Below are 25,161 nucleotides of genomic sequence, written 5' to 3' on the forward strand. Positions count from 1 at the left end.
GAGCTTCCAGCTCCACAGAAAATGCACTTTCAAAACCCATCGTAGAATATTAAACTAAAAAGAAATATTAAAAAAAAAAATTAAGAAACTGTGTGTTGGGGGGCAGGGGGAGATGTATAAGGACCAAATTCAGCACCAGTTTAGATCCTGTGCAAGATCAAACCATCTCCAAGAGGATTGCATAGAGTGCAGAAAATCACAAAATTTGACGGCAAGAGCCAGATCCTGCTCCATGGAAAGTCAGGGCCTGACTCCCACTGACTCCATGGCAGCAGAATCAAGCCCCAGGTGTCCAATTGCAACTCAGCTTCAAGGATGTTGTGTCTCCAGCAGTCACCAGCTAGACCCAGGGGGGATTGCTCGTAGGGTGCATTTTGAACAGGAAGCTGCACAAACTGTCAGTCAGGTGAGCATGAAAGATACATTCTATCTGAAAACAGAGGGATGAGTGTGGCCGGGAGGCTGTGTAAAGAGAGATGATCCGATAAAAATCAAGTGGGAGCAAAGGAGATGAAAAGAAAAGGTGCCTCGTGGAAGACCAGTGTGACACCACTTCCCTGCTGTATTCCTGAGCTACATGTGCTTGGTGTGGTGCCCTCTATAGGCTGCTGGGGTTGTGCATGTGGAGGGCCTGTCCCCTTTGAACACTGAAGGTGGCCTCCATGCGAGAGCCCAGCCTCCAGGAAGGAGACTGCTCTCCCTGGTGGGGGATATCCATGCCAATAAGGAACGATGGGAGGTTATGGACTAGGGGAGAATGGTCAGTCTGAGGGAAATATTGCTTTGAATAGATGCAATTATTCCTCTCCCACTGAACCAAGCCCATGGCCTTCCATGTGGAATTTATCTTCTGGACTTCCTACTACAGGCACAAGGCACATTGGTGCTTTAGTGTCCATTCAGAAGGTGCAGGGTGAGTGGGGGAGGAGAAAAGAATGAACTCATTTAGTTATGTGGCGTTTCTCTCCATCGACACCTGGGTGCCATTGACAGAGATGGGACCATGGTGGGGAAGACAATAAACAAGCCCCAGAGCTTTTTACTCTTACTGAGTTGGAGCCACTAGTGCTGTGAGCCACCAGCGATGGCCAAGGTCCACTTTCATTCATCCACTTTCAGCCAGCCTTTCTTGTAGTCCTGCAGGATCTCCAGGTAGTACTGCCACTCGGGCTCGCTGTCATACTTCACCTCATACACGGTCTTGAGGGGGTCCTTGTGATGCTTGTGGATCCTCAGCACCACCCCCTGGTACCAGGCCTCTGTCTTGTCATTCTCCTCATACAGATGTCTGATCCGCTTGCCCACCAGTTCCGGGTACCTGGATGGGGAGGTCGGACTCTCCGCCTCATGCCTGAAGGTCTTGCTGAGGAGGGAGCAGCCTCGCCTTGAAGCTGGACCCCTCTCCCTCATCCCCCTAGTGCCATGGAGAGGAGTCCTCTGCGCTCCCCGAAGGACCCTCTGGAATTTGATCCGAACCATTGAGTTCCGGAGGTGCAGAACCCTTGAGGTACTCCTGGTCTTCCTGGATGCCTTACTGGTCAGCTTCAGCTGAAGGGTCCTACAAGGCTTGTGGGTTTGGAGAAGTTGCCTCTTGGCACCAGAGGGTGGTGGGAGTCCATTTGGTTTTGAATCCAGGGAGCTGGGAACAACTTGGGAAGATGGTCTCCCATCCTTGAGCAAAGTATCCTCTCCATCAGGAGGGGAGCAGCTTCCCTGAGGCTTCTCGTCAAGCAGCTGGGTTTTCTCTGGTCCCAGGGCAGCAGCCCCCTCCTGGAAAGGAGACCCCTGCTTAGATGAGATCAGAAACTTTCCTTTCCTGTGCTTTCCCTTGAACAAGTTGGCCGGCGTTCCGGCTCTTGCACCCATCAGGCCCCCAGTTGCTTTCTTCTTCACATAATCCACTGCTACTGCTTTGCCTTCATCTGTCAGAGTCCCTGCACCAGGTTCACCTAGGTGAGGAAGAGAGGACATGGTCAGTTAAGTTAGCACCTTCACCTGCTTAAAATAAAGCTCTCGTTGCACTGTGTGGACCACGTGAGGATGACATCTGCAGGAACTGAAGCCATAGGCACACCATACAATTTCAACCCTAGTCTACTAGCCAAAATGCAATGGGTTCCATTTCCTCCTTCTTTGGGGCTTACTTCCAGTGACCCGAAAGGGAGCCTGGTAAAGGTCCCTTCAGATCCAGCACCTGTAGAGATGGAGCACTCGCTGCTGTATTCCTCTGACAGCAGTGCCTAGGAGAATTCCATTACGCTGCTGAGGGAGAAGAGAGTATACCCTGGCACTGTGGTTACCCACCAGCTTATGACTAGGGTGGGGAATTTGAACCTATGCCATTAGCTACCAGTGGAGGCTCTGCCATGTGATTTAAATGGCTGTCATGGAAGTACTACCTCTAGATTATAGTGGTTCTGGCAATGATGTTCTATGGCCAAAAAACTGGGTTTCATTGGCTCCTGCCCCTGCCCCACCCCTCACGATTTAAACAAGACCAGCTTATTCTACAACTCTCCAGTTGCTCTGAGTCAATTACCATCAAGTTAAAAGACCAGGGTAACTTTCAGAGCTTGGATAGGAAGCCACTTCTGCACTGTTCCTCCCTGTTCTAGCCCCTGCTTTTGCCTAGAGCATGAGGAAATGGAAGCTGTCATGTACCGATGAGATCTGATCTAGGATATCATAGAAATGTAGGGCTGGAAGGAACCTCAAGAAGTCATCTAGTCCATTTGCCCACACTGAGAAAGGGATAAGTATACCTTGACCATCCCTGTTTGTCTAAACTGTTCTTAAAAACTTCTAGTGCTGGGGATTCCACAACCTCCACTGGTAACCTAGTCCAGTGCTTGATGGTCTTCATGGTTAGAAAGTTTTCCCCACACAATCCAACCTAAATTTCCCTTGTTGCAAACTAAGCGGATTACTTCTTGTCCAACCATGGAAAACAATTGATCACCATCCTCTTTAAAACATACTTATCAGATCTCCCCCAGCTTTCTCTTCTGTAGACTAAACATGCCCCCATCTTTCAGCCTTTCCTCATAGGCAGGGCCCTTCGTTTTTGGTTTTTATTTTATTTAATTTTTCCCAGGAATTTATCAGTGTTCATTACAACAACAACAAAAACCGGTGAAAATTGGTGGAAAAAACTATTATTATTTTTTCTGGGTAAACATCAGGTTTTATTTTGGTGGACAGAAGGACGGGGAAAAATGTATTCAGTAGATTAATGCTTTGATGAATGGAATTCAATGTTCTTTGCTGCAGAGCTAAAAACAGAACTCAATACACAATGCCACCTCTGAGTTTAAGAAAACAATACATCTCTAATCCCCAAATAAAACTTTTCATTTGAATAAACAGTTTACTGTTGCAGACTTAGAACTGTTAGCCTATAAATATTTACATGTAATAATTGGGCCACACCATTTGTAGCACAAACACTCAACTTCATCCTTTTCTCCGGTGGGTTTTTTTAAACTTTCGAATATTTCCTTGTGTTCTGAAACACATACTGATACAGGTTTTCGTTTCCTTCCCATCTTTTTGTCAGATCTTTAAACCGTTATCTGCTAACAGCTTGAAATGTGTACGTGGTGGGCGTGAGATTCATCAGTACGTTCAGATGCGCACACGCTTCAGAGCTTGCGTGCGTGCCTGTTTGTTTATTGTGTGTCTCTTCTAAATGAATACATGGCCTTGCTTCAACAGGCAGCTTTGCATATATACACAGACTAATGTATTATCGTACATATATCTCATGCAATGTCTTGTATTTTCCTAATAAAACGAGTACTTTTTTATATATTAGAATGCTACAAAAGTAGGGTGAAAATTGGAAAAAAAAACAAATAATACTTTTTATAAAACCCAGGATTTTTTCAGTAAAAATCAGTTTAAACTGAAAACAAAGGGGCTTACTCATAGGCTATGTTTTCCAAACCTCATATACATTTTTGTTGCTCTCCTCTGGAGTCTCTCCAATTTGTTCACATCTTTCTCAAAGTGCAGTGCTCCAGATTGGAGCTGAGGCCTCGCCAGTGCTGACTAAAGTGGAACAATTATAGAATATCAGGGTTGGAAGGGACCTCAGGAGGTCATCTAGTCCAACCCCCTGCTCAAAGCAGGGCCAATCCCCAGACAGATTTTTGCCCCAAATCCCTAAATGGCCCCCTTGAGGATTGAACTCACAACCCTGGGTTTAGCAGGCCAATGCTGAAACCTCTCCTGTGTCTTAGGGTACGTCTACACCCAGCCGCTAGTTCGGCGGCTGGGGATCGAAGTTCCGAGTTCGATTTATCGCGTCTGGTCTGGACGCGATAAATCGAACCAGGAAGTGCTCGCCGTCGACTGCGGTACTCCAGCTCGACGAGAGGAGTACCGCGGAGTCGACGGGGAGCCTGCCTGCCGCGTGTGGACCGCGTGTGGACCGCGGTAAGTTCGAAGTAAGGTATGTCGAATTCAGCTACGTTATTCACATAGCTGAATTTGCGTACCTTACTTCGACTTGGGGGGCAAGTGTAGACCAAGCCTTAGATACAACACTCTTAATTCATCCTAGAATCACAATTGCCTTTTTCACTGCAGCATCACACTGTTGACTCATTCAATTTGAGATACAGTATAACCCCCAGATCCTTTTCAGCAGCACTACTGCCTAGCCAGTTATTCCCCATTTTGTATTTGTTATTTTATTTTTTCTCCTTAAGTCTAGTGCTTTGCACTCGTCTTCATTGCATTTCATCCTGTTGATTTCAGACCAATTCGTCAATTTGTCAAGACCTGTCTGAATTCTAATCCTGTCCTCCAAAGTGCTAGCAACCCCTCCCAGCATAGTGTCATCCACAAATTTTGTAAGTAGAGCCTCCACTCCATCAGGTATGTTGCAAATTAAAATATTGAGTAGTAACAGACCCAAGACACACCCTTTAAATACCTCACTAGGTGCGTCCTCCCAGTTTAACAATGAACCATTGAGAATTACTCTTGGAGTAGGGCTTTCACCCCTATGCAATTTAAAAAAGGAATTAGCAAAGATAGCCAATGTTCTCTAAATGTTCGAAACTACGATGCACCTAACGACCAAATAGTGTCCAATTATTTTGGGTGGGATTTTCCAAGGAGCCTAAAGGATTTGGGCACCTAACTCCCTTAAGCTCCTTTGAAAGGGATTTGTTCTGGATGGAATTTTAAAGGCATATTGAGAGGAGGAATAGGCAGGAGTTACTTTGTCAAGAATTATTCCAGTTTTGCCAACACACTCTAGGCCAGTCATTCCCTCTCTCGTCTCCCCCAGACAGACTGTAACATACACAAAGGCAGATGGTAATCTGCTGTCCAGTATTGTGATGGAAGGCCAGTTGCTCAGACACCAGTGCCACTTCACCTCTGTGCCCCATAGATAACTGGGTGTTCTCCCCAACAGCATGGTTTCAACTGTTTTTAATATATTAAAAACACACACAAAGAACAAATACCTACTTGGAGGCATGCTGGCCAGCTTGTGAACTTGGACCTGTAAGAAATAAAGTTATTGGTAATCATCTGAAGCGCAGCAAAGATGACACTATTCAAAGGCTACTAGGAAGGGGCAGTTGGAACTAATTACAGTAGGATCAGGGTCTCTACTTTGAAACATAGAGAGAGACTTACGCTTATTTTCTTCAGGGTGCAAACTGATCCCCTGGGGAAAATGGAGCAATCTCTTTTCCCCTAACCACTTAGAGCCCTACACACCCTATTGTTAAGGCTGTAGAGGGATTTCACCAGGCCAGAGGATCTGGGAATTCCTAGCATAATCTTGGTTGATTTGCATTGTGATTGATATGGAATTGAGGTTTCGATTCCACAAGGGACAGGGCACCTCCAAACCAGCACCTTCCAGGGCCAGGATCTAAAGCATGGTGATTCCATTGAGAATAAAATGGGAATTGTAACCTCATTGTGCCAGGGGTCTGGTTTAATATGCCTTCCGTGTGGGTCACTCCAAAAAAATTGCAAGAGGCGCTTCCCTTGCAGAAACACAAGCTGGGTCTGGGTGCAGATGCTGGGAACACACCATATTTCTGGTAATTAAGGCTTTCAGTGGAAATAAATCCAGTTAGCGCTGCACAGAATCCCACCTACATGTTCCATATAGGGATCAGACCCTTTGTTTCTGGTCAAAGTTGGCCAACTGGCTCTGCCTACACAAGACAAAAGCAAACCAAAGTTCCCAGAGAAGTGTCACCAATGACACACACACTAACTTTTCCATTGACTTTTTCCATTGGGGGAAATGGGAAGGACAGACCTCAACACCTCATCCCAACACTAGGGCCTCTAATGATGCAATGCTCCTCCAGTTACTGCCTTGCGACATCAGAGGGGCAAGCGCAAACGTTCTGTGGGAGATTTATCTTTAATACTCGAGAAGAGACGCTAATGCCAGTGAAGACACCTTCAAAGACACCTAAATGTATAGAATAGAGGAGTAAGAGCAAAGACCTCCATCTTTCTCATTAATGGAACCTAGAGATGACCAAAGCCCCTGTTCAGCAAAGCACATCGATGGACTATACATGCTTCACGTTAAATATGTGCTTAATTGCTTTGCCGAACAGGGCCCTAATGACTAGAAAGACATTTTAACCACCACAAAAGCAGGTGATTGTATAGTCACAGCAGTTAAAGGTCAAGATTTTTTTAGGCTCCTTTGCCCTGTTTTTTATTCTAATCCTCTGCTGTTGCAGGTTCATATGTGGACAGTTAGTAGCTCGGAGCATCTATTTAAAGGGCTGGTTTTGGGTGGCATTCGCAGACAGGGTATGCAAAAGAAATGCAGCCACTGAGCATTCAATTGGAGAAGGAGTCCCTCCCACAGGGACAAAATACGTCCCTTTAAAATTAAGGGACAACCCAAGAGTGTAACCATCTTCTTATGTTAAAAAAAAACCAAAAAAAAAACCCCACAAACCATACAGTAAGGGAACACATCCATCTACAGCGCATAGGCAGATCAGGACAATACTTCTCACTTGTACAGTCTGCTACAGGTAAAATTGGAGCAGTTTGCTATTTCCTTATGCCCCGAGCTGTGACCAGATGTCCCTCTCCAGATCACAGCAAGTCTCTGTCATCACAACACAGGGCCCATATCCAAGCAGTGATAGAAGATGCTGAAGAAAATCAAAAGGTGCTGCTGTGAGCATATATTGCCCAGCTTGGCCCACCCTACCCCATGCTAAATAACTGCTCGGACCCAAAAGGTGAAGCTACTTTGTTTGGATCAGAACAACCAAACATTCTGCTTCAGGTGCTGTTTGGTTTTAAAATTCAGTTAGTTTCTTAGCCTGTAGCGAATGCTGACTGAAATGCAGCAGACTATTCCCCCCACGATCTGCATTGGGGAAAAAGGGGCTTCTGAACTGAATGCCAAGCAGTGTCTTGACCTAGAATTCTCACACCTGGCTCTGCAGCACTGATCTATCTACTTGCTGTCTAAAAGACTACCCGTCACCATGGTATCTGGTAGCAGTGAGCAAGAACATGACTGACTGGTTAGACTGATAGAGCTCAGGGGCAGGGTACCTTGTTTCATGGGGCAGAAGGTGGAGAAGAGTGTTAAATGCCAGAGGTAGGATTAATGGCACTCCAAGCTACACACATTTACCTACTGTGACACTAAGCACCCCTGTATTCACACCCTGCACACTGTTGTAATAATCTTTGTACAAAATCAGCCTTGTGAGGTATTATTTGAAAATTAACACACTGATCATTAATATCCTTGTGCAATGTGTGGTGTGTATTAAGAGTGAAATTATGACTCAAGTGTATGTAAACCAGTTATGCCAGGAAGAGATGGTAAACAGGTCTGCCCTAGACAAAAGGAATGTGTTTTCCCCACCTGGGAATTACTTCTCAAGTACTTTGGAAGTCAATGAGAATGTATTTACATATCTCAGAACCAGACCCATCAAGCTAACAAGAGGTGGAGGCAAACCTCACACTAACACCGGGGTAGGCAACCTATGGCACGTGTGCCAAAGGCGGCACGCGAGCTGATTTTCAGTGGCACTCACACTGCCCGGGTCCTGGCCACCGGTTCGGGGGGCTCTGCATTTTAATTTAAATTTTAAATGAAGCTTCTTAAACGTTTTAAAAACCTTATTTACTTTACATATAACAATAGTTTAGTTCTATATTATAGACTTATAGAAAGAGCTTCTAAAAACGTTAAAATGTATTACTGGCACACGAAACCTTACATTAGTGTGAATAAATGAAGACTCGGCACACCACTTCTGAAAGGTTGCCGACCCCTGCACTAACAGGTGAGGGAGAAGACAGCCTGGCATCTACATCCAGCAGGAGACAGACACTGGGTCTGGGTTTTACTTTTCAAAGAATACACTGCAAAGCTTTACTGGTCTATAAAGACGGGTCGGGGGGCACTGAACCTCAAGTGATAAGCAAGTGAATCAAGCAATTGTTTACAATATTACTGTGTTATAACATATCGAGCGAGGTCTCTTCTGAAAACTAAGGACACACGGTGATCAATATCATTATGAATTGTATGTATTAATACTACATAGGGAATCATGGATGCTCATTGATATTAGGCTGTGCAGTCTGCCCACACAGGAGGGAATGTCACAGCTATCTATGTGTCTCCAAAGAGATTAAACAAGGTGTGACTAAAAACAATTGAAGCCCTATTTACATAGAAACTAGCCAGGGGGTGGGAAGATCACAGGAAGAAAAAATAGCAGGAGGTCATCCTGCCCCTTGAAACAAAAAGTCATTGGAACTTTGGAAGATATAAGCAAAGACTTGAAGCCATCTTTGGCATCCACTGCTAGACAGGCACAACGGAACAGAGCCCTTGCAAGCTGAGAAAGATGGGTCCTTTAACCAAAGGGGGGTTGAAGTCTCTAGAACCGAATGTGGGACAGAAACTTGCTTATGCAAAGATCTTTCACCTAAGATGACAAGGGAAGCCAGAACCTTGTACTTTTGTGGAAGATCCTGAGGGAAAGTCAGCCATGACTAGGAAAAAGAATGACCAGTGAGAGAAACCACCTTGAACAAAGCCGGTATCTTGCTAGATTAAGTTTAGACTTTTAGATGTGTGTTTTCACTTTTGTTTTACTTGTAACCTTTTCTAGCTTTATTCTTTTTACTTGGCATCACTTATGTCCTATTGTTAACAAATAGATTTTATTCTTACCATAAACCAGCTCTGTGCTGTGTTTGAACAGAAGGGTGTACTTACTCCCAAGTTAAGTTAATAAGTTGTGATATGTTTGTCTTTAGAGGAACAAACGAACCATATTATCCAGGAGAGGTCTGAACATTGCAGAGCACACGATTTTGGGGAAATTCGGGATTGGGGGTGTGTTGGGGTCATCTTGCTGGTTGTAACTAAGGCTGGTGAAAACCAGAATGGGGCTGTAGACTGGCTGCTGGGGTCAGAGCTGCTGAACCAGGGCCATTTAAGCACAGAGACACTCAAGGTGTGACCTACATGTTGGTAGGCTGGTTGTGAGTGGCCCAGGCTGGGAGCTACAGCAGCAAAACATTGTGAGGCACCCAGGGTTACAGGCCAAATGGTGATAACCCCTCACTGGTCTGGATTGCACCCCTGAGCCCTGACCAGACCGTCATACTGCAGTACAGGGGAGAGTTCATGGAGCTCTGTGACAAGGATCGGACACCTGCAGGCTTGATATTTCTTTTTAGAGAGATTCTACTGTAAAGATCATGCCACCTCCCCATCAGGCGTCTGCCACACCCTTCATTTTCTACCGTCCTGCCAATCCTAGGACATTTCTGACAGCAAAAGAGCTGTTCTCTTGAGACATGTCACCGTGTCCAGAGAAAAATCAGAGGGTAAGGCCAGGTGCTCATAGGCCCTTCTGGCCAGGCTGTGTGTGCACAATTCAACATGTTATACAAGGGACTAGTTTATCCATCAAACATACCCTTGCCTGCTCTGTCCCCTTTCTGCCTATGCCATACACCCTGGCCCCCTTCCATTCTCAGCTCCCTTCCCTCCCTTGCTAGCAGGGTACTGGGGCAGCTGGCTGCAACAACATCTTCCATGCAGGTTTGGAATCAGCTGGGAAAACTGGCTGGCTGCCTTCAATTCCTCTGAGGCCTTGGCTACACTGGCACTGTACAGCGCTGCAACTTGCTGCGCTCAGGGGTGTGAAAACGCCCCCCCACCCCCCTGAGCGCAGCGAGTGCAGCGCTGTAAAGCGCCAGCGTAATCAGAGCCTGCAGCGCTGCAAGCTACTCCCCTCGGAGAGGTGGAGTACATACAGCGCTGCGAGAGCTCTCTCGCGGCGCGACTACACTTGCGCTTCACAGCGCTGCCGCGGCAGCGCTGTGAATTCCTGGGTGTAGCCAAGCCCTGACACAACAGCCCTTGGGTGGGGTCAGGAGCAGAACTGGCAATGGAATCCTGACATGATGCATGACATTCCAAGCAGGCCTGAGGACACATTCACAAGCATCACAGGAGATGCCCAACACTTGATCAACTGAGGTCAATCATTAGAGGGTGGGATCAGAATCTGGCCCACAGCCATTCCAGACCCATCCATCTCATCAAGTGGCAGCATGGCATGCCCAAAGGCTGTCACTAATGATAGCATGTGTCAACTGCAAGGAGAATCAGACCTCATTAATATCGTCCGGCTTCCTGAAATTGCAGTTTTGGACCCTCCACCCATTTAAATGTTAAAATATGAGGCATAGCTGGTCGTGGCTGAATACTACCCAAAAGCCATGATTGCCTCCCACACAATTTAAATTTTAAAAGGTTTAAGAGGGAACTCAAAAAAAAAAAAAAAAAAAAAAAAAACCCCCACACATCCCATTTAGTTTTTTCAGCCTCATCCATGCTATGGTTGAAAGTGGGCTTAGACGGGGCCTTACAGAAGAAGATAAAATAGGAACTTTCAGTGGTTTTGTGGTCTGTCAATTTTTTTGGTGGCTTAGAACCTTTAAGAAATTGTGTGTGTCAGTTTTCCAAGAGGACTCTGCACAGCCCTAAATCAGTGCGGAGAGCTTTTGGAAATCTCACCATATATCTTTTTCTATCTCACATTATTCCCTTTTCTACCTGTCCTCCCCTATCCCTTGCTCTTCTTTTCTTCCACTCACCTCTTGTCTATCCTTCGCCTCTTCCTCTCCACTTACGGCTCTTTTCAATATGCTTGTAAACATGTTAATGCTTATTAACTCATGTCTCCAAAATGGACAAGCCACAGGGAGTGGAAGAGGAAGTAAAAGTCTCCCCCTGCCCCCCACCCTCCCCCTCAATTGCTGCCAGTGATTATCCAACTTCTGTGGTCTCCTTAAGGAACACAAAATGGCATTAGACTAGCCACTCCGTGCTTCAGAGAGCACCCAGTAGCAGAGTGCAGTGCTCTGTCTCAGATGCATTGCACATCCCACTGTATACAATGGAACACTGCAACCCAGGCAGCTCGGTACAGAACAATCGTTTCCTGACGTCACTCCCAGCAGTTATGAATTCCCGACATGAGTTTCACCCCTGCCAACAGGCTAGGCCACAAGAGTCTGGTGCCAAGAGGTTATGCAATGCACCCTTGCATTAGCCTCTGGGAGGCCTCCCGGACCCAGAGAGTAGCTGGATCTTTACAGTAACATATACAGCTAGGTACTTTGCAAGCCCACACAAGGAACACTTAATCACAGCTGCAAGTCGTCCACTGCAGACCGAGGTGAAGGCTTTCGAGAGTGACTAATGATTCTGGGTGCCTTTTTCTTTTTGAGTACCCACCCTGAGACCCGATTTTCAGAAAGTGCCCTCTAAAGGTCAATTCCCCTTTATGGCGTGCCAAGGTAGGTACCACAAAATGGTGGCACACGAAGTCACTTGTCATTTTGGAAAGCCTGGGCGTTACAGAGCCACAACAACATTTAGGCCAGCTTCTATAAAGAGCCTTGTATCTCTCCCAGAAAGCTGCATTTCCTTATTTCTTCTCCCACAGTTCCAACTTATCCCTGCATCAACAGAAACTGTTCTCCATTCTAATCCACCTGCACCGGATGTGTTGGCCAAGTGGGAGATTTTGCAATTCAGGAACTGTCAGACTGTAACATAATGCATTCCCCCGGAAATGATCAAACACCGGCCAGTGATCCAACACCACTGGATGAGTCAGATGGAGGGGGAGGCAGGCTGCTTGGAAAGGAGGGTACATTAATTGACCTTGGTCAGCTAGTTAGCAGTGATGGGAAAGGGAATGTAGGAGAGAGACAGGATCAATGTTCTTTTGAGCACATTAGACTTTCAGCTACACAATAAAATGCCCATTACTGGACATGTACAGCTGACCCCTCTCTTGGAGAGCTACTAACATATGGAAAATGTCCCACTGGCAGAGCAATCTAAGGGGTGGGAAAGGGCTTACTGGAGATTTAGCACCACTTACCAAGATAGTGCTTGACACAGTCATGCCAGTGGAGATTCAGAAGGTCTGGGTAGATGTCAGGCAGCTGTTTCAGGGCGAGCAGCTTCAGCATCCTGGAAGTACAGCACTTAAGCTCTAAGTCCCTCAAAAGCTTCTCCTCAGACAGGGTGGTGGGGCGCAGCTCCACCTTGTGCTCCTGCAGCACGTGGTCCACAGATGCTCCAGAAAGCTTGGGGAACAGTTTCTCCTTCACCACATGAATGGGGATGAAGATGGCACCTGCTCGAACCACATGTGGGAAGGGGCACTTGCGAGTGAACATGAAGGTCTCCAACTGAGACAGCAGCTTGCTGAGGAGCATGCTGATATCCTGGAAACCCAGCCAGATCTCCTTGCCTTTGGAGGCTTTCTGAGCTTCCAGGATCCGGGAACCATTCTTGGGTTTGAGGGGAGATTTCGAGCTCTCTTTCTGCTCTCCATCCAGCTCCACCCTCCTCAGCCACTGCTCAAGGAGCTCTGGAGATGTTCCGGACACAAAATATGAAATCCTGTTGCAGAGAGATATGTGTAATGCAGTGAAATATTGGCTGGATGAAGTCTGCTGGGCAGGGGATTCACAGTTGCTGGGCAGCGAGACGTTGGCCTCGCCCAGTGCTGGGGAGGCCTCTGGGGCACTGGGGGACAGAGACTTTGAAATGTCGGGAAGTTTCAGATAAAGGCACGTCATCTGCAAGGGTTGGATGTTGGCCTGGGTGGCTGCTGGGGGGCCCTGCGTCGCTGCCGGGGGACTGTTGGCCTGGACGGGTGCTGGAGGGTCCTGCGTCACTGCTGGGGGGCCCTGGGTGGGTGCTGGGGAACTGTTGGCTTGGGTGGCTGCCAGGGGACCCTGCATCACTGTCAGGGGGCTGTTGGCCTGGGGGGCTGCCGGGGGACCCTGCTTGGGTGCCAGGGGACTATTGGCCTCGGGGGCTGCCGGGGGGCCCTGCGTGGCTGCTGGGGGGCTGTTGGCCTGTATTGGGGGCACTGCTCGTGTCGGGATAGATTTCGAGATTTTGAATTTTTTGAACATGAAGGCTGTCGAGCTCTGGAAGTTGCTCTTGTCCCCTGAGCTATTTTCCACTGACAAAGGCAAGGCCTGGGTCTTGGAACTCTTGAACACCCTCTGCTTTTTGAGTGGTCCCTCTTTCGCCGCCTCCTCACCACATCCTCCTTTAGGAGTCACCTCAGTCTGTCCAGCTGGGCTCAGAGGATCATTGGCCTTCACTAGCTCTTTTTTCAAGCTGAGATCTAGCACTACATCATCTTGAGCAAGTTCCCGGTTCCCAGTGGCAGCTGGAGCACTGATGCTGCCGTTCTGTGACTCACTTCTTGCTGGCAGTCTGCGTGGCAGAATCTTTGGCTTGTAGATCTCACAAATCCTGCTGTTACAGCTTCCATCCTGCTGTATCGCATTGAGGTTTTCACCCATCTCCATCTCTGCTTTTAGGGCCTGGGTTGCTTCTTTCCCAATAGGCTTTTCTGATGAATCCTTGGCAGAAGGTGGCTCTGAGACAGCCTTACAGTCTCCACTTGCCAGGCTGTTTCGGAAGGGGGACTCTTCCTCTTGATGATCTTTTGAGAAGGGAATCCCTGCCGACCCTTTGGACCCTTCTATGTAGTCCCGGTAAGGTGCCAGGCTAAAGACATTGTTGATAACTGGCATAGGCGGGGAGGAGGGAGTAGAATCTGCATCTCTCAGGCTTTTCAATCCCTCCTCAGAAGAAATGACCTGGGGTGAGGAAACAAGCCTGCCTTTGACCTTGGGGGCTTCTCCTTTTTTGTGGTGGTACGTAACTGGACTATCAGTAATGACAATGGGAGCTCCTAACTGAGCTTCATGAATCCCTGTGTTTCTGTGCATAGGCTCTTTCATGGATAAGCTGGATCTTCTCTCCGAGTGGGATTGTTCCTTTCCATGCAGGCTGGGTTGTTCTGTCTGACACAGGCCCAAGCCATAGCCTGGCTCTCCTTTAGGTAGTGCTTCAGTGAGCCTTTCGGAGCTGTTGGATAGCCTATCTAGAGCACCAATCAGTTGGAAAGCACTGTACTGGCTAGCCACCTCTTTGCTTCTGGGGTTCTCCCTCACCGATTGAGTCCCATTAGGAGTAGCTACTCTGCTATCAATGTGCCGATCATGACCAGCATCCGTATTGGCTAAGGAGGCATTGTACAAAGCCATGTCAGAAGGTGCAAAAACAAAACTGGGGTTCTGCTGCAGATAGTCCACTTTGCAGCTGGAATTCTGCTGGAGCTCAGGTTCTCTAGAAGAAACTCCAGGCTTCAAAGCTGGAGAGGCCACTGGAATTGGACCAGCTGGTCTATACACATAGCTCTCCAGAGGGCTGGCGTAATAGCCTCTCGGGGAATGATGCCTCAGGTAAGTGCTAGAAAAGGGCCGAGGTTCCCCACTTCCTGGAAAGTTGGTTCCTTTGTAGCCACCTGCAGTTGGCAAGGTCGACAGAGTGCCATTCTGTTCCTCAGCATGAGGGGCCTCCTGATAAAGAAACGTTTGCTTGTGTGAGGTCAATGGGTAGTGAGACACCGAGTAGCAGGCTGGAGATCTATCCCGATAGGCTGCTGTTTGGGAATGGGCCAGTGGGCTGGCAGCGGAAGGCTGTAGCTTGGACCATGTATGTTGGGATAAGCTGCTGCCATGTACATCTTTGACCCTTTTCTGGTTGTTGTACACAGCAGGGTAGTTTGCTTCAAGAAAGGAGGTGCTTTGATGTACTCTGTATTTCTCAAATGCTCCATGGTAAGGTGGAAAGCCTACAGAGGCTGCTACCATCTCTTTAGTGGGAACCCCTGTGCCTTGGTGTAACTGCAGGAAGCTGGGATCAGGGTGATGGGCTCTCTTGGGTAAAGCAGTCCCACAAGACTGGTCTTTTGCGTGGATATGGTGCCCTGAGGATACTGGGGTTGGTACAGTCCATTCCACTTCCAACGGCCTCTTCTGCATGCTCTCCATCTGAGTTTGTAAGGACATAGAAGCCCTGGGGTCCACATAGCAAACAGGGTTTCTATAAACTGGCTTGGGCACTGCCAAGGTGGCATAGCCTGTAGGTGCCTGAGCAACTGTTTTGTTTAGGAGCTCAGGTTTTTGCACTGGGAAAGCATGGCCCTGAGCCTGCTGCATATGATTTGCCCACTTCTCCTGAACAACCAGGTGGTCTCGGACCATGCTGTCCTTCCCTTTGTCAGCACCGGAGCTCCGTAGTCTTACCGCCAGGCTCTCAGCTTCTCGTCCGTACAGCAGGCAGTTCATCAGCGCACCATCTGTCCTCATGTGCTGGCTGACAGCATTACCTGGATATTGCATGTAAGATGCGGCTGGACTCCAGTGGGTCAGAGACTCGAGCCCATCAGGGCTTTGCAGCGGGTAAGCAAAGTAGGTTCCCTTGTAGCTGAAATGGTTTTCAGAGCCATGACTAGGCATGGGGCTCGATTTACACAAGCCCGTGGGGAGGACACAATTTGGCTCTGTCTCCAGCCGAGGTAACTTGTTGTAGGCCACAGGGTCCAGGTCCTCTAAGTGTCGTTTCCCAGCCATTATAAGTCACTCTCCACCTTGTGACCTGGATGCACAATAGGGGATTCACTCTGACTTGCCTGAAAGAGAAGAAAAAGGAAAACAGTGATTTAAGCAAAAGGGGCCAAAACCAAGTCACACAGAAACTTGCCACGCAAAATGTCTTGCCATGTGATTTTTCATTGGTAACAACTGGGGAGAACCAGGGGTGTAAAATGAAGACAGCAGGCTAGTTTCATAAGAAATACACAATGCATCTGCCAACACCATGGCACGATACCAAGGAAAGATGCATCGAAGGGGTCTTCCCAAATGGAGATGTTCTAGCATGAAATTGGGGGCAGTGAGACTTGTGCTGCTTGTGGCATTATTTTGGTGATAATTAAACTGAAATCCTTTGTGTTTATCACTATCGGTACTGCGAGAGCAATGCAGCATAATCCCAGTATTTCAAATTCAATGGACATTGCTTTTGATTGGTCAGTTTTTGCTCATTGGCTGGAGGAATTGCTATACCTCATTCTAAATTTTTTTGGTAGGCAATAGCTTTGTTATTAAAATCACATACAATGTTCAAAATTTTTATGGCAGTCCAATGCAAATGATACACAATAAATCAAAAGTCTTCACAAGTAGTAACCTTATAGAATCTTTATCTGGAAAGATGATTTTGCAGTCAGTATGGAAGCCACAGATCCTGTAATACAGGCCTTTGTTAAATGCCAATCACATTTTTCATGCCTACACCGTATTGCCAATCCCAATCATTCAAAAATCATGGTCCAGACGGGCCCCACATAATACTGAGATTTGTAGATAATACATTTTAGGTTTATTTGCCTTCTACTTCTTAAACCTTTAAGGGTCACTTTTTTCATGCTTTTCTCTGCAACCATGAGGACTATAGACTGTTTAAATGAAAGCTGAGATTTTCATGTAATCCCATGATTCCAAAAACTGGGGTTTTATGAGCAAACACCAAATATCGTAAAACCTTGGATAAACTTGTGAGGCTTGGCAGTGTTAGGGGTTTTAATATCCACTATAGTTCTTTTATATGTTAACTACAATCCTTTTTATGTTGTGCATTTGTATAATTTAGTCTCTGTACCTATTCAACTGAAAAGTTCTCTATAGTTAACTTGAACCTCATTGACAAAATGAAGGAAAGGCATGTACTCAGGGGGGGAGGGGTGTTTGTTTTTGGATAACCCAACATTTTGCTGCAACTGACAGCCTGAGCCCTAGCCGCTATCAGCTTGGATAAATGGATTCTACTGTACTGGGGGAGGGAAGGGGGATTTGCAAACCTCAAAGTGAATGCAAAATTGTAGACTGTGCAAAGTAAGCTAATTAAAACCAAAATTGCGGTGGAAGCCTAATATTGTGGGAGCCACAATATCGCAAATTAAGTAGGGCCTTACTTATAATACAATTAAGTTCTGTGATTGATAAGATGTATTTGTTATTGCAGATGTTTTCTGTGATTTATGAAAACATGATCCATTGAAAGATGTTTTTAACTCATTAGAAATTGCCTGTTACCACAGCTGTTAATAATAAAAACTGGATTAGAAATTCCTTTCGCTTATTAGTCATATAAACTGAGATACCATAAAAAAAAAAAATCCATCAAGTACTGAGGTAAACTGAGATACTGAAGAGAGAAGAAACACTAGGATACTTTATGGGAAAGTAGCTTTTCCCTCCTCAAAGGAATTTTCTTTGTCCTAAACCAATATATAAAGGAATGAATTTGGGGATGTTAGTTGGAAGCAAAGTGAGCTACAAACTTCTCCGCTCTCACATTGGTAACGTATGTTTTTCGGTCTGTAGTCTGCATAGTGCGTATTCAGTACCGATCAATTGTCTTAAATAAAACTTGAACTGAGTTAAGTTATTTGCTATCACTCCTTATTAAATCCAAACATGCAATAGCAGCGTGCGATGGTTCAGCCATGATTCAATCTAAAGTTTGGGGTGGGGGAGGGAGGGAGAGGGGGAAATAGTTGAGCCATTTCCTTTAATGATTTAAAGGGTTCTCAAAAGTATTTCTAAGCCAATCTTCTTTAATCCTCCAAACATTTTGGGGAATTTATATTATGCAACTGTATTATGTTTGTACGTTTGCATATATTACTCCTAGAATTCAGTTAAGTGTAGCACAGGTAATTGGGTTAATTAACCTTAAAGTTTACCATACTCATTTTAAACCAAATGTTATAAACCAGATATTCTTTAATATCACCAGTCTTAATTTCTTATTTTGAGCTAGTGTCTGAGATGCTGACAATGTTATTGTGCTATCAAGGTTTACTGGCTGAGAGCAAACCAAGACCCTACACTCAATTAAGGCTTTGTCTACACTAGACAATTTTGTTGGCAAAAGGCAGCTTTTGTCAACAAAACAGTGGAGGTGTGCACACTACAATGATCCTCCTGCCAACAAAAATGCTCCTGTTTTGCCACCAAAATAAAACCACCTCGACAAGAGGCATAGAGCTTTTTGCAGCAAAATTAGATCAACAAAGCTGTCAGTGTAGACCAGTGGCTCTCAAACTTTTGTACTGGTGACCCCTTTCACATAACAAGCCTCCGAGTGCAACCCCCCCTTATAAATTAAAAACACTTTTAAATATATTTAACACCATTATAAATGCTGGAGGCAAAGTGGGGTTTGGGGTGGAGGTTGACAGCTCGCAACCCCCCATGTAATCACCTCGCGACCCCCTGAGGGGTCCCAACCCCCAGTTTGAGAACCCGTGGTGTAGATGCTGCGTTCTTTATGTCACCATAACTGGCCTCCAGGAGCAGGGCCGGCTCTGGCTTTTTTGCCGCCCCAGGCAAAAAAGCCTCCGGCCGCCTCCCCCCTCCCCCCCCAGCGCAGGGGGGGGGCGGCTGGAGCCCCGGGGGGGGGGGGGGGCGGCCGGAGCCCCGGCCGGGGCTCTGCTCTCCCCGGAGCCCTGGGAGGAGGGAGGAGTGCCCGGTTGGGGCTCCGCTCTCCCCGGCGGCCAGAGCGCCAGGGGGAGGGCGGAGTGCCTGGCCGGGGCTCCGCTCTCCCCGGCGGCCGGAGCCGGAGCGCTGCGCCGCCCCCCTCCAGGTGCCGCCCCAAGCACAAGCTTGGTGGGCTGGTGCCTGGAGCCGGCCTTGTCCAGGAGGTATCCCACAATGCCCATTGTGACTGCTCTGCTCACGGTTTTGAACTCCACTGCCTTGAATCCATCTACACAGGCATGTGCTCCTCCCCTTTCAAAGCCCCAGGAAGTTTTGAAACTGCTCCACATGGAGAGCTTACATAGCTGCTGCCCAGCTGAGCATGCCAGCAGCAAACACACGCCTGCCTGGACTACAGGGGAGTAGATAGATCTCCCACAGCCTCCTCTCCCCACAGACCCAGGAGAACTCAGAGGGAATCAAATTAACACAGAATCCTGCTCCCTCTGGCCCTAGGACCACAGCAGCAGACAGGCAGGGTAGGCTGCTGCTGGGAGGGGTGGGAAGAGACTCCTGCTGTGCAGAGCCAGGGAGTGAGGCAGAGGCTGATGTTGGGGTATCCCCCTCCACGCACCCGTGTACCGGTCTCTGCTGAGATGGGGTGACGGAGGACACCAGCTGTCTGTGCACCAGCTTCTGCCTCAGATTGGTTGCTGCCAGTGGCTGTCTGAACTTAAAGAGACAGCATGCTGACACACACACACTCTCCCTCAACACACTGTCTCTCACTCACCCCACCCCCCCAATCTGTGGACTTCTTGTGTTAGTGTTCAGCAATGTCAGTTAATGCCTTTCATATGGCTCAATGTATTCATTTGTTACAATAGGTTATCATTCCAGCAGAGGGAGCTATAGGACCATCATAGCAATGGCTGCAGGACATCTGAAAATGCCACTTAATGTCAAGACCATACTGATCTTGGCAAGATCTAGTGCTCGCAGAACGTGACTGGGAGGGAAACATGGAGGAAATAGAAAGTGGGGATGAAATAAAGGTCTTGTCTACACAGGAGAAATTGACCAGCCTAGCTATTCTGGCATAATTCCCCCCTCTGGACATGATATTCCAGAATAAAAGTGATTTTATTCCAAATAGTCTGCTTTATGAGTGGAGTACTTATTCCAAAATAAACTCACTTTTACTTCAGACTAGAGCAGTGGTTCCCAAACTTCAACAACCTGTGAACCCCTTTCACTAAAGTGTCAAGTCTCACAAACCCCCTCCTAAAAAATGAATATTTCCAGGGATTTTTTCCTTTATCCGAGTATAAATTATAAAAGCAGTGATCTGGGAAATATAAAATTTGTTTTTATGACATGCATATTACACACTATTTATTATTAATCATTACAGTATTATTACATTATGAAAATGGCGACACTCTTCCAATATCTCACTTTTGTAGCTTGTATCACTTTGAATAAGCCTGTTATAAGACAAGGCTACTATGTTTCATCAAGGAGTATCCGATGTGAAACATCATGAAGGTATTTAAAAAGCCAACTCAAAGAGTTCCTCCTACACAAGCATTCAGGTCTTGAGCAGTCCAGGCAAACAATGCACATTACAACAAAGCTTAAAAACTTGTTCTTCATAATAATTAAAAAACAAAAACAAAAAAAAAACCCCACACACACAATACTAGCTGCCTATTTAATTTTAAAAACAGCAAAAAGTATCCACCTCCCTTTCCATTTCTTCTAATGAGTCTTGAAGTTTAAATCTTCTCAGTGTGAGAGATATGCTTGCTTTGATCTGCTTAGCTCGTGGAAGTCCAGTGGCTCCGTGCTGCTAGCCCCGTGCTGCCCAGGGTCCCTAGGACCAGCTCTGTCCGCCATTATGGAATCCCCCCCCCCCCCCCGAGAACCCCCTGTAACATTTCACGAACCCCCAGGGATTCACGAACCCCAGTTTGGGAACCACTGGACTAGAGCATCCACACTGGGAGCTATTGCACATGATCACTATCTCCACCCCCCCACACACACCCCCGAGCAGGACACAAATCCACAGGATTTAAAAGCTAAAAGAGTTGGGGGGGGGGGGGAAGATGGAAGAGGAAGAAAGAGGATGAGAAAACCTCTCTCTCATAGCAAAGGCAGCAGGAACTGCCACAGCATGAGCATGGGCTTTATGGTTCGGTTTCTTCCTTTCACTAGGAAGCTGTGTGCAGCACCCGCTTCCTCAGGAGAATAATAGGTGATTGTTAGTCTGAGGCCGGACCCGCACGCCTGTATCAGATTATGAACTCCTTTTGTGTGTTCTATGCCCCAGGCAGCCAATTGTACTGAGTTCCAGACAGCGGCACTGCCCAGGAAAGGTGCTTGACACCTCATGAAGGGCTATCACTGAGAAGCCATCACAGAGCGATTTAGAGCCACTGACTTTGATTGGCTGAATGGCTGGCCCACCGCCAAGGGAACAATGGATTTTCTGCACAGGGGCCCACAGGTGGTGAGAAAGTGGAGAGAGAGGCAGCTAGAGTTTTCCAGCTGAGCATGTGGCAAGAGGACAGACTTTATTTGGGAGCAAGTCTCTGCTCTGAGCACAGGGAGCCACATGGAAGCAGGACTCTCTAGGGTTGCCAGGTATCTGGTTTTCGACTGGAAAGTCTGGTCGAAAAGGGGACCTGTCAGATGTACTGACCAGACACCAAGAGTCCGGTTACAGGTGGGGGGAGCGGGGGAACCAGGTCATCAACCCGTTCCAGCTCCTGCTCAGCCAGGGCCGCCTCCTACCTGCATCTCATGGGCAGGCAGGCAGCAGGCTCCACATCAGGCTGCAGCTCTTGTCCCAGCCCTGGAGCAGAGGAAGCCCAGCTGGCAGGATGTGGGAGAGTAATGAGCCTTGAGCGAGGGGGAAGAGGTGGAGCAGGGGCGCAGCCTTGAGGGGAAGAGTCAGAGCAGGGGCGAGGCCCGTTTTCAGCAAGTAGAAAGTTGGCAACCCTAGACTCTGCCCAGCCTGAAACACTGACAAACCTGAGAGTCACAGAAGGGGAGAGATCAGACATGGGGAGGGAGCAGCTCAGGAGCGTTGTTCTTTTCAGAGATCTGTAGCTTTTGAGTGCTTTTACAGGCAAGAAGATTGTGGCTAAGAAATTCCATTGCTACACCTACGTTCCCTGCCACATTATCCCTGAAGGGTCAGACGAGAAGCCCAGAGAGCCCACAGCCCAGCTGAAGTTCTGTGGGACACTCAGGAGATCTCAGACACTGGTTTTGGAGTCGCCCACCCTACCTCCTAAGGAGGCAGACAGGGGGGCTGAGCCCAGGAGTGCCCCTTATAGGCCCAGAGCTACAAACAGTGACAGGACTCTGCTCAGACCCACCTGGCTTAGAAGCACTTGAGATCCAGCGATTGGGTCCACTCACAACTGACTGGTGACCATCTAGGGAAGTACCAGGCCAGCCTGGGACACCCAGATTACAGTCATCGCAGTCCTCCCAGAGAGGCCAGGCTGGCATTTACATGGCACTGCAGCAAGAAGACTCATGCACCTGCCCTTATGTAGTTCACAAGTATAGTAACATGGAGTGACTCTGACAGCAGAGTCACGTGGGCATCTCCTCACCCTTCCTGTTTCTGACAGGTTTGTTTACCTCACCTTTCCCCTCGGTTACAGAGGTGCTCTCACTGGAAGCCGGTACTTGGGGATTGGGTAAGAATGTGATCAGGAGGCTCCTTGGCAATTTACCTTTAACCTCCTTTAATAAAAAAAAAAAAAAAAGAAACAAAACAAAAAACACCCACCCACCAACTTAATGATGCTGGCTGTTTAGAGTGCTAAAGTCCTCAACGAAAGAATACCCGACTGCCAGATGACCTGTGATACCTTCCACACCCCCACTCCCGGAAGTCTTCTACTGCCCCTGAGAGGAGACACTGATAAAGTCAGATGTCAGTTAGATAACATGTTGCCACTGCAAGGTCTTTACAAACACCAATTCAGCTTCACAACACCCTTGTTATCAGACCTTGTGTGCCGGTGGAGAAACTGAGTCATTGAGAAATAGGAAGTGAGTGGCCTAAAGTCACAATGCAGTTACTAGGCGGAGCTGGGATTAGAACCGAGTGATGCCCCCTAACCACTAGACACCACTGCTTCATGGATTAGCAAGATGAACCATAAGCAGGTCTGACAGGATACAGCAGCTTTTCTGACTTTGTGAGTATCGGATGCCATCTTGTTGCCCAAGTGGTGGTTAAGAGACTCAAATTTCAAAATGCAGACCCCGATCTGAATGTACTCAGTTGGAGTGTCTGAGTTCTGGACAGAGAAGGTGTTTCAAGAGGAGTTTATGTTGAAATCCATCTATAGTGACCACTCAGGAGCAAATTCTGTAGCTGAGGTTGTAGAGAGATTCCATTTATCTTTCCTTCCCGTTTTCACATGGTCATGATGCACCATCTGGAAAATTGAGGTATAGAATAGAGAGTGCAGATCCCAAGATTTTTGGGTGTTCCTGTGGGTTTTTCCTACAACTCAGTTTTCTGGAAATTCCAAACTTTTTAAATTAAAAATAAAATTATGCAACCAAGCAGCAAACACAATTAGACTTTGTAGCGAGTGCAAGATCATCACGCCATCTCCAAACCACACCGAAGGCAATTTCTTGGCACAGTTAGATCCTGACAACACTGCTGTAATTTTAGCAGGCAGGGCCCAACTCACGTATGTAATCCTCACAATGAAGACAGACTGGCTGCTGTGATTAACCCAGCCTTGCAGAAAACTATAACAGAAGGGAAAACATACCCTTTTCCACCTCCCGTTCTCCTTGATGGACATATGAATGTCAAAAGCTAAGCTATTCTAATGCTAAATACTATTTTTGAAGTGATCAGACTAAGCACAACAAATTTCTTTAACCAAAAAAAACCAAACCCCAACCCCACAATAAATTAAGTGCAAAATACTACATTACTGCAACAGTAAGTTTATTAATTTAAATGCACAAAGGACTTTTTCCTCTCCCCAATTCCTAATGAGTTTGTGTTCCAGCATACAGGGGTTTTTTGGTAGACTGAATTATCACAGTATTTCCATTTGATTACATTTACTTTAAGGCTGTTGCAAACTTGGCAGTTGTTAACAGTCACTGAACTACCAGTGTCTAACTCATTATGAGGAGACACTGAAACAATATTCTTGAAGCTTGAACTGAGAGATGTTTCTCCCTCCACACCCTCCCGAGGAGGGTTAAGAGGACTAGAGGGAAAAGGCTAGGTTTTCTAGTCCCATCATTCCTGCCATCCCATGCCACTCAATGTATTGACACTCTGGGCCAGATTCATGAATAGCATTGTGGGTAAATATTTTTCATTTAGGAACAAATCTCAAATAAACAGCCCATTTGATATTTAATCTGTGTTTGAACTTTGTAATTTATTGCTAAGGCTATTTGTCAATTTCCATTATTAATAAAGCACTCCAGGATGAAAAAACTGAATAAGCGCTAAGTGTTGCTAAAAGCAGTTTGCGTGCACAATAAGTAATATATGAACACACTGCTATTCGAGGTGGGAGGCGGGGGAGAAATCCTTTTTCTTTTCCTTGTATATAGTTCAGCTGCCTCCACTGGGACTATAGCTTTAGGCCCAGATCCTGCCTTACACATACAAGAAGTGGATGGAACTACTTAAATGAGAAAGGTTTATAAGTTTGTGGTCTTAAGAGTTACAAGACTGATAAGCACCTGGCACAGATAAAGCTACAAAAACAAAGGCTATTGTCTCATCATACTATCCTTTGCGTGTAGGAAGTGGAGGCAAGGGAAATGCCTGAATGAATTTCAACACGTGCAGAGTCCTTTGTGAGCGATTTTGAAACCTCTCACAAATAATGACTGGGGGGAAAAGGTGGGTGGATTAAATAGATTTATTCCTGTTTTCAGATGGGTTTTTCCCAGAAGCTGTGTTTGGGGGGGGGGAGGGGGGGGAGAGGGAGAGAGAAATGAGAAGAAGAGAAATGCTCTCTTTTTTTTTTTTAAAGTGGGGAAATGTGAACAAAATCATATTTATAACAAGAACTGATTGGTCACAATCTGCTTTATCCGGCACATTTCTGAGATTTTTAAAAGGGCACGGGTGAGGTTCCCACCCCACCGCCTTCTCCCAAAATGAGAGGAATTAAATGAAACCATCCAGCACATGTCTATCGGGGC

At 46.7% G+C, this 25,161-nt stretch overlaps 1 protein-coding gene across 1 annotated transcript; it reads right to left on the reverse strand.

The window, feature by feature from the left end:
* Nucleotides 1–1,101: 1,101 nt before the first annotated feature.
* C10H15orf39 (chromosome 10 C15orf39 homolog) lies at nucleotides 1,102–16,023 on the reverse strand. The gene is made up of 2 exons (XM_065412826.1): nucleotides 12,456–16,023; nucleotides 1,102–1,949 (listed from the first exon to the last, which is right to left on the reverse strand). Exons 1-2 carry the CDS (start codon nucleotides 16,021–16,023, stop codon nucleotides 1,102–1,104), a joined length of 4,416 nt encoding a protein of 1,471 aa, XP_065268898.1.
* Between the last annotated feature and the right edge of the window lie 9,138 nt (nucleotides 16,024–25,161).

Source organism: Emys orbicularis, chromosome 10, assembly GCF_028017835.1.
Source record: "Emys orbicularis isolate rEmyOrb1 chromosome 10, rEmyOrb1.hap1, whole genome shotgun sequence".
NCBI classification, from domain to species: Eukaryota; Metazoa; Chordata; order Testudines; family Emydidae; genus Emys; species Emys orbicularis.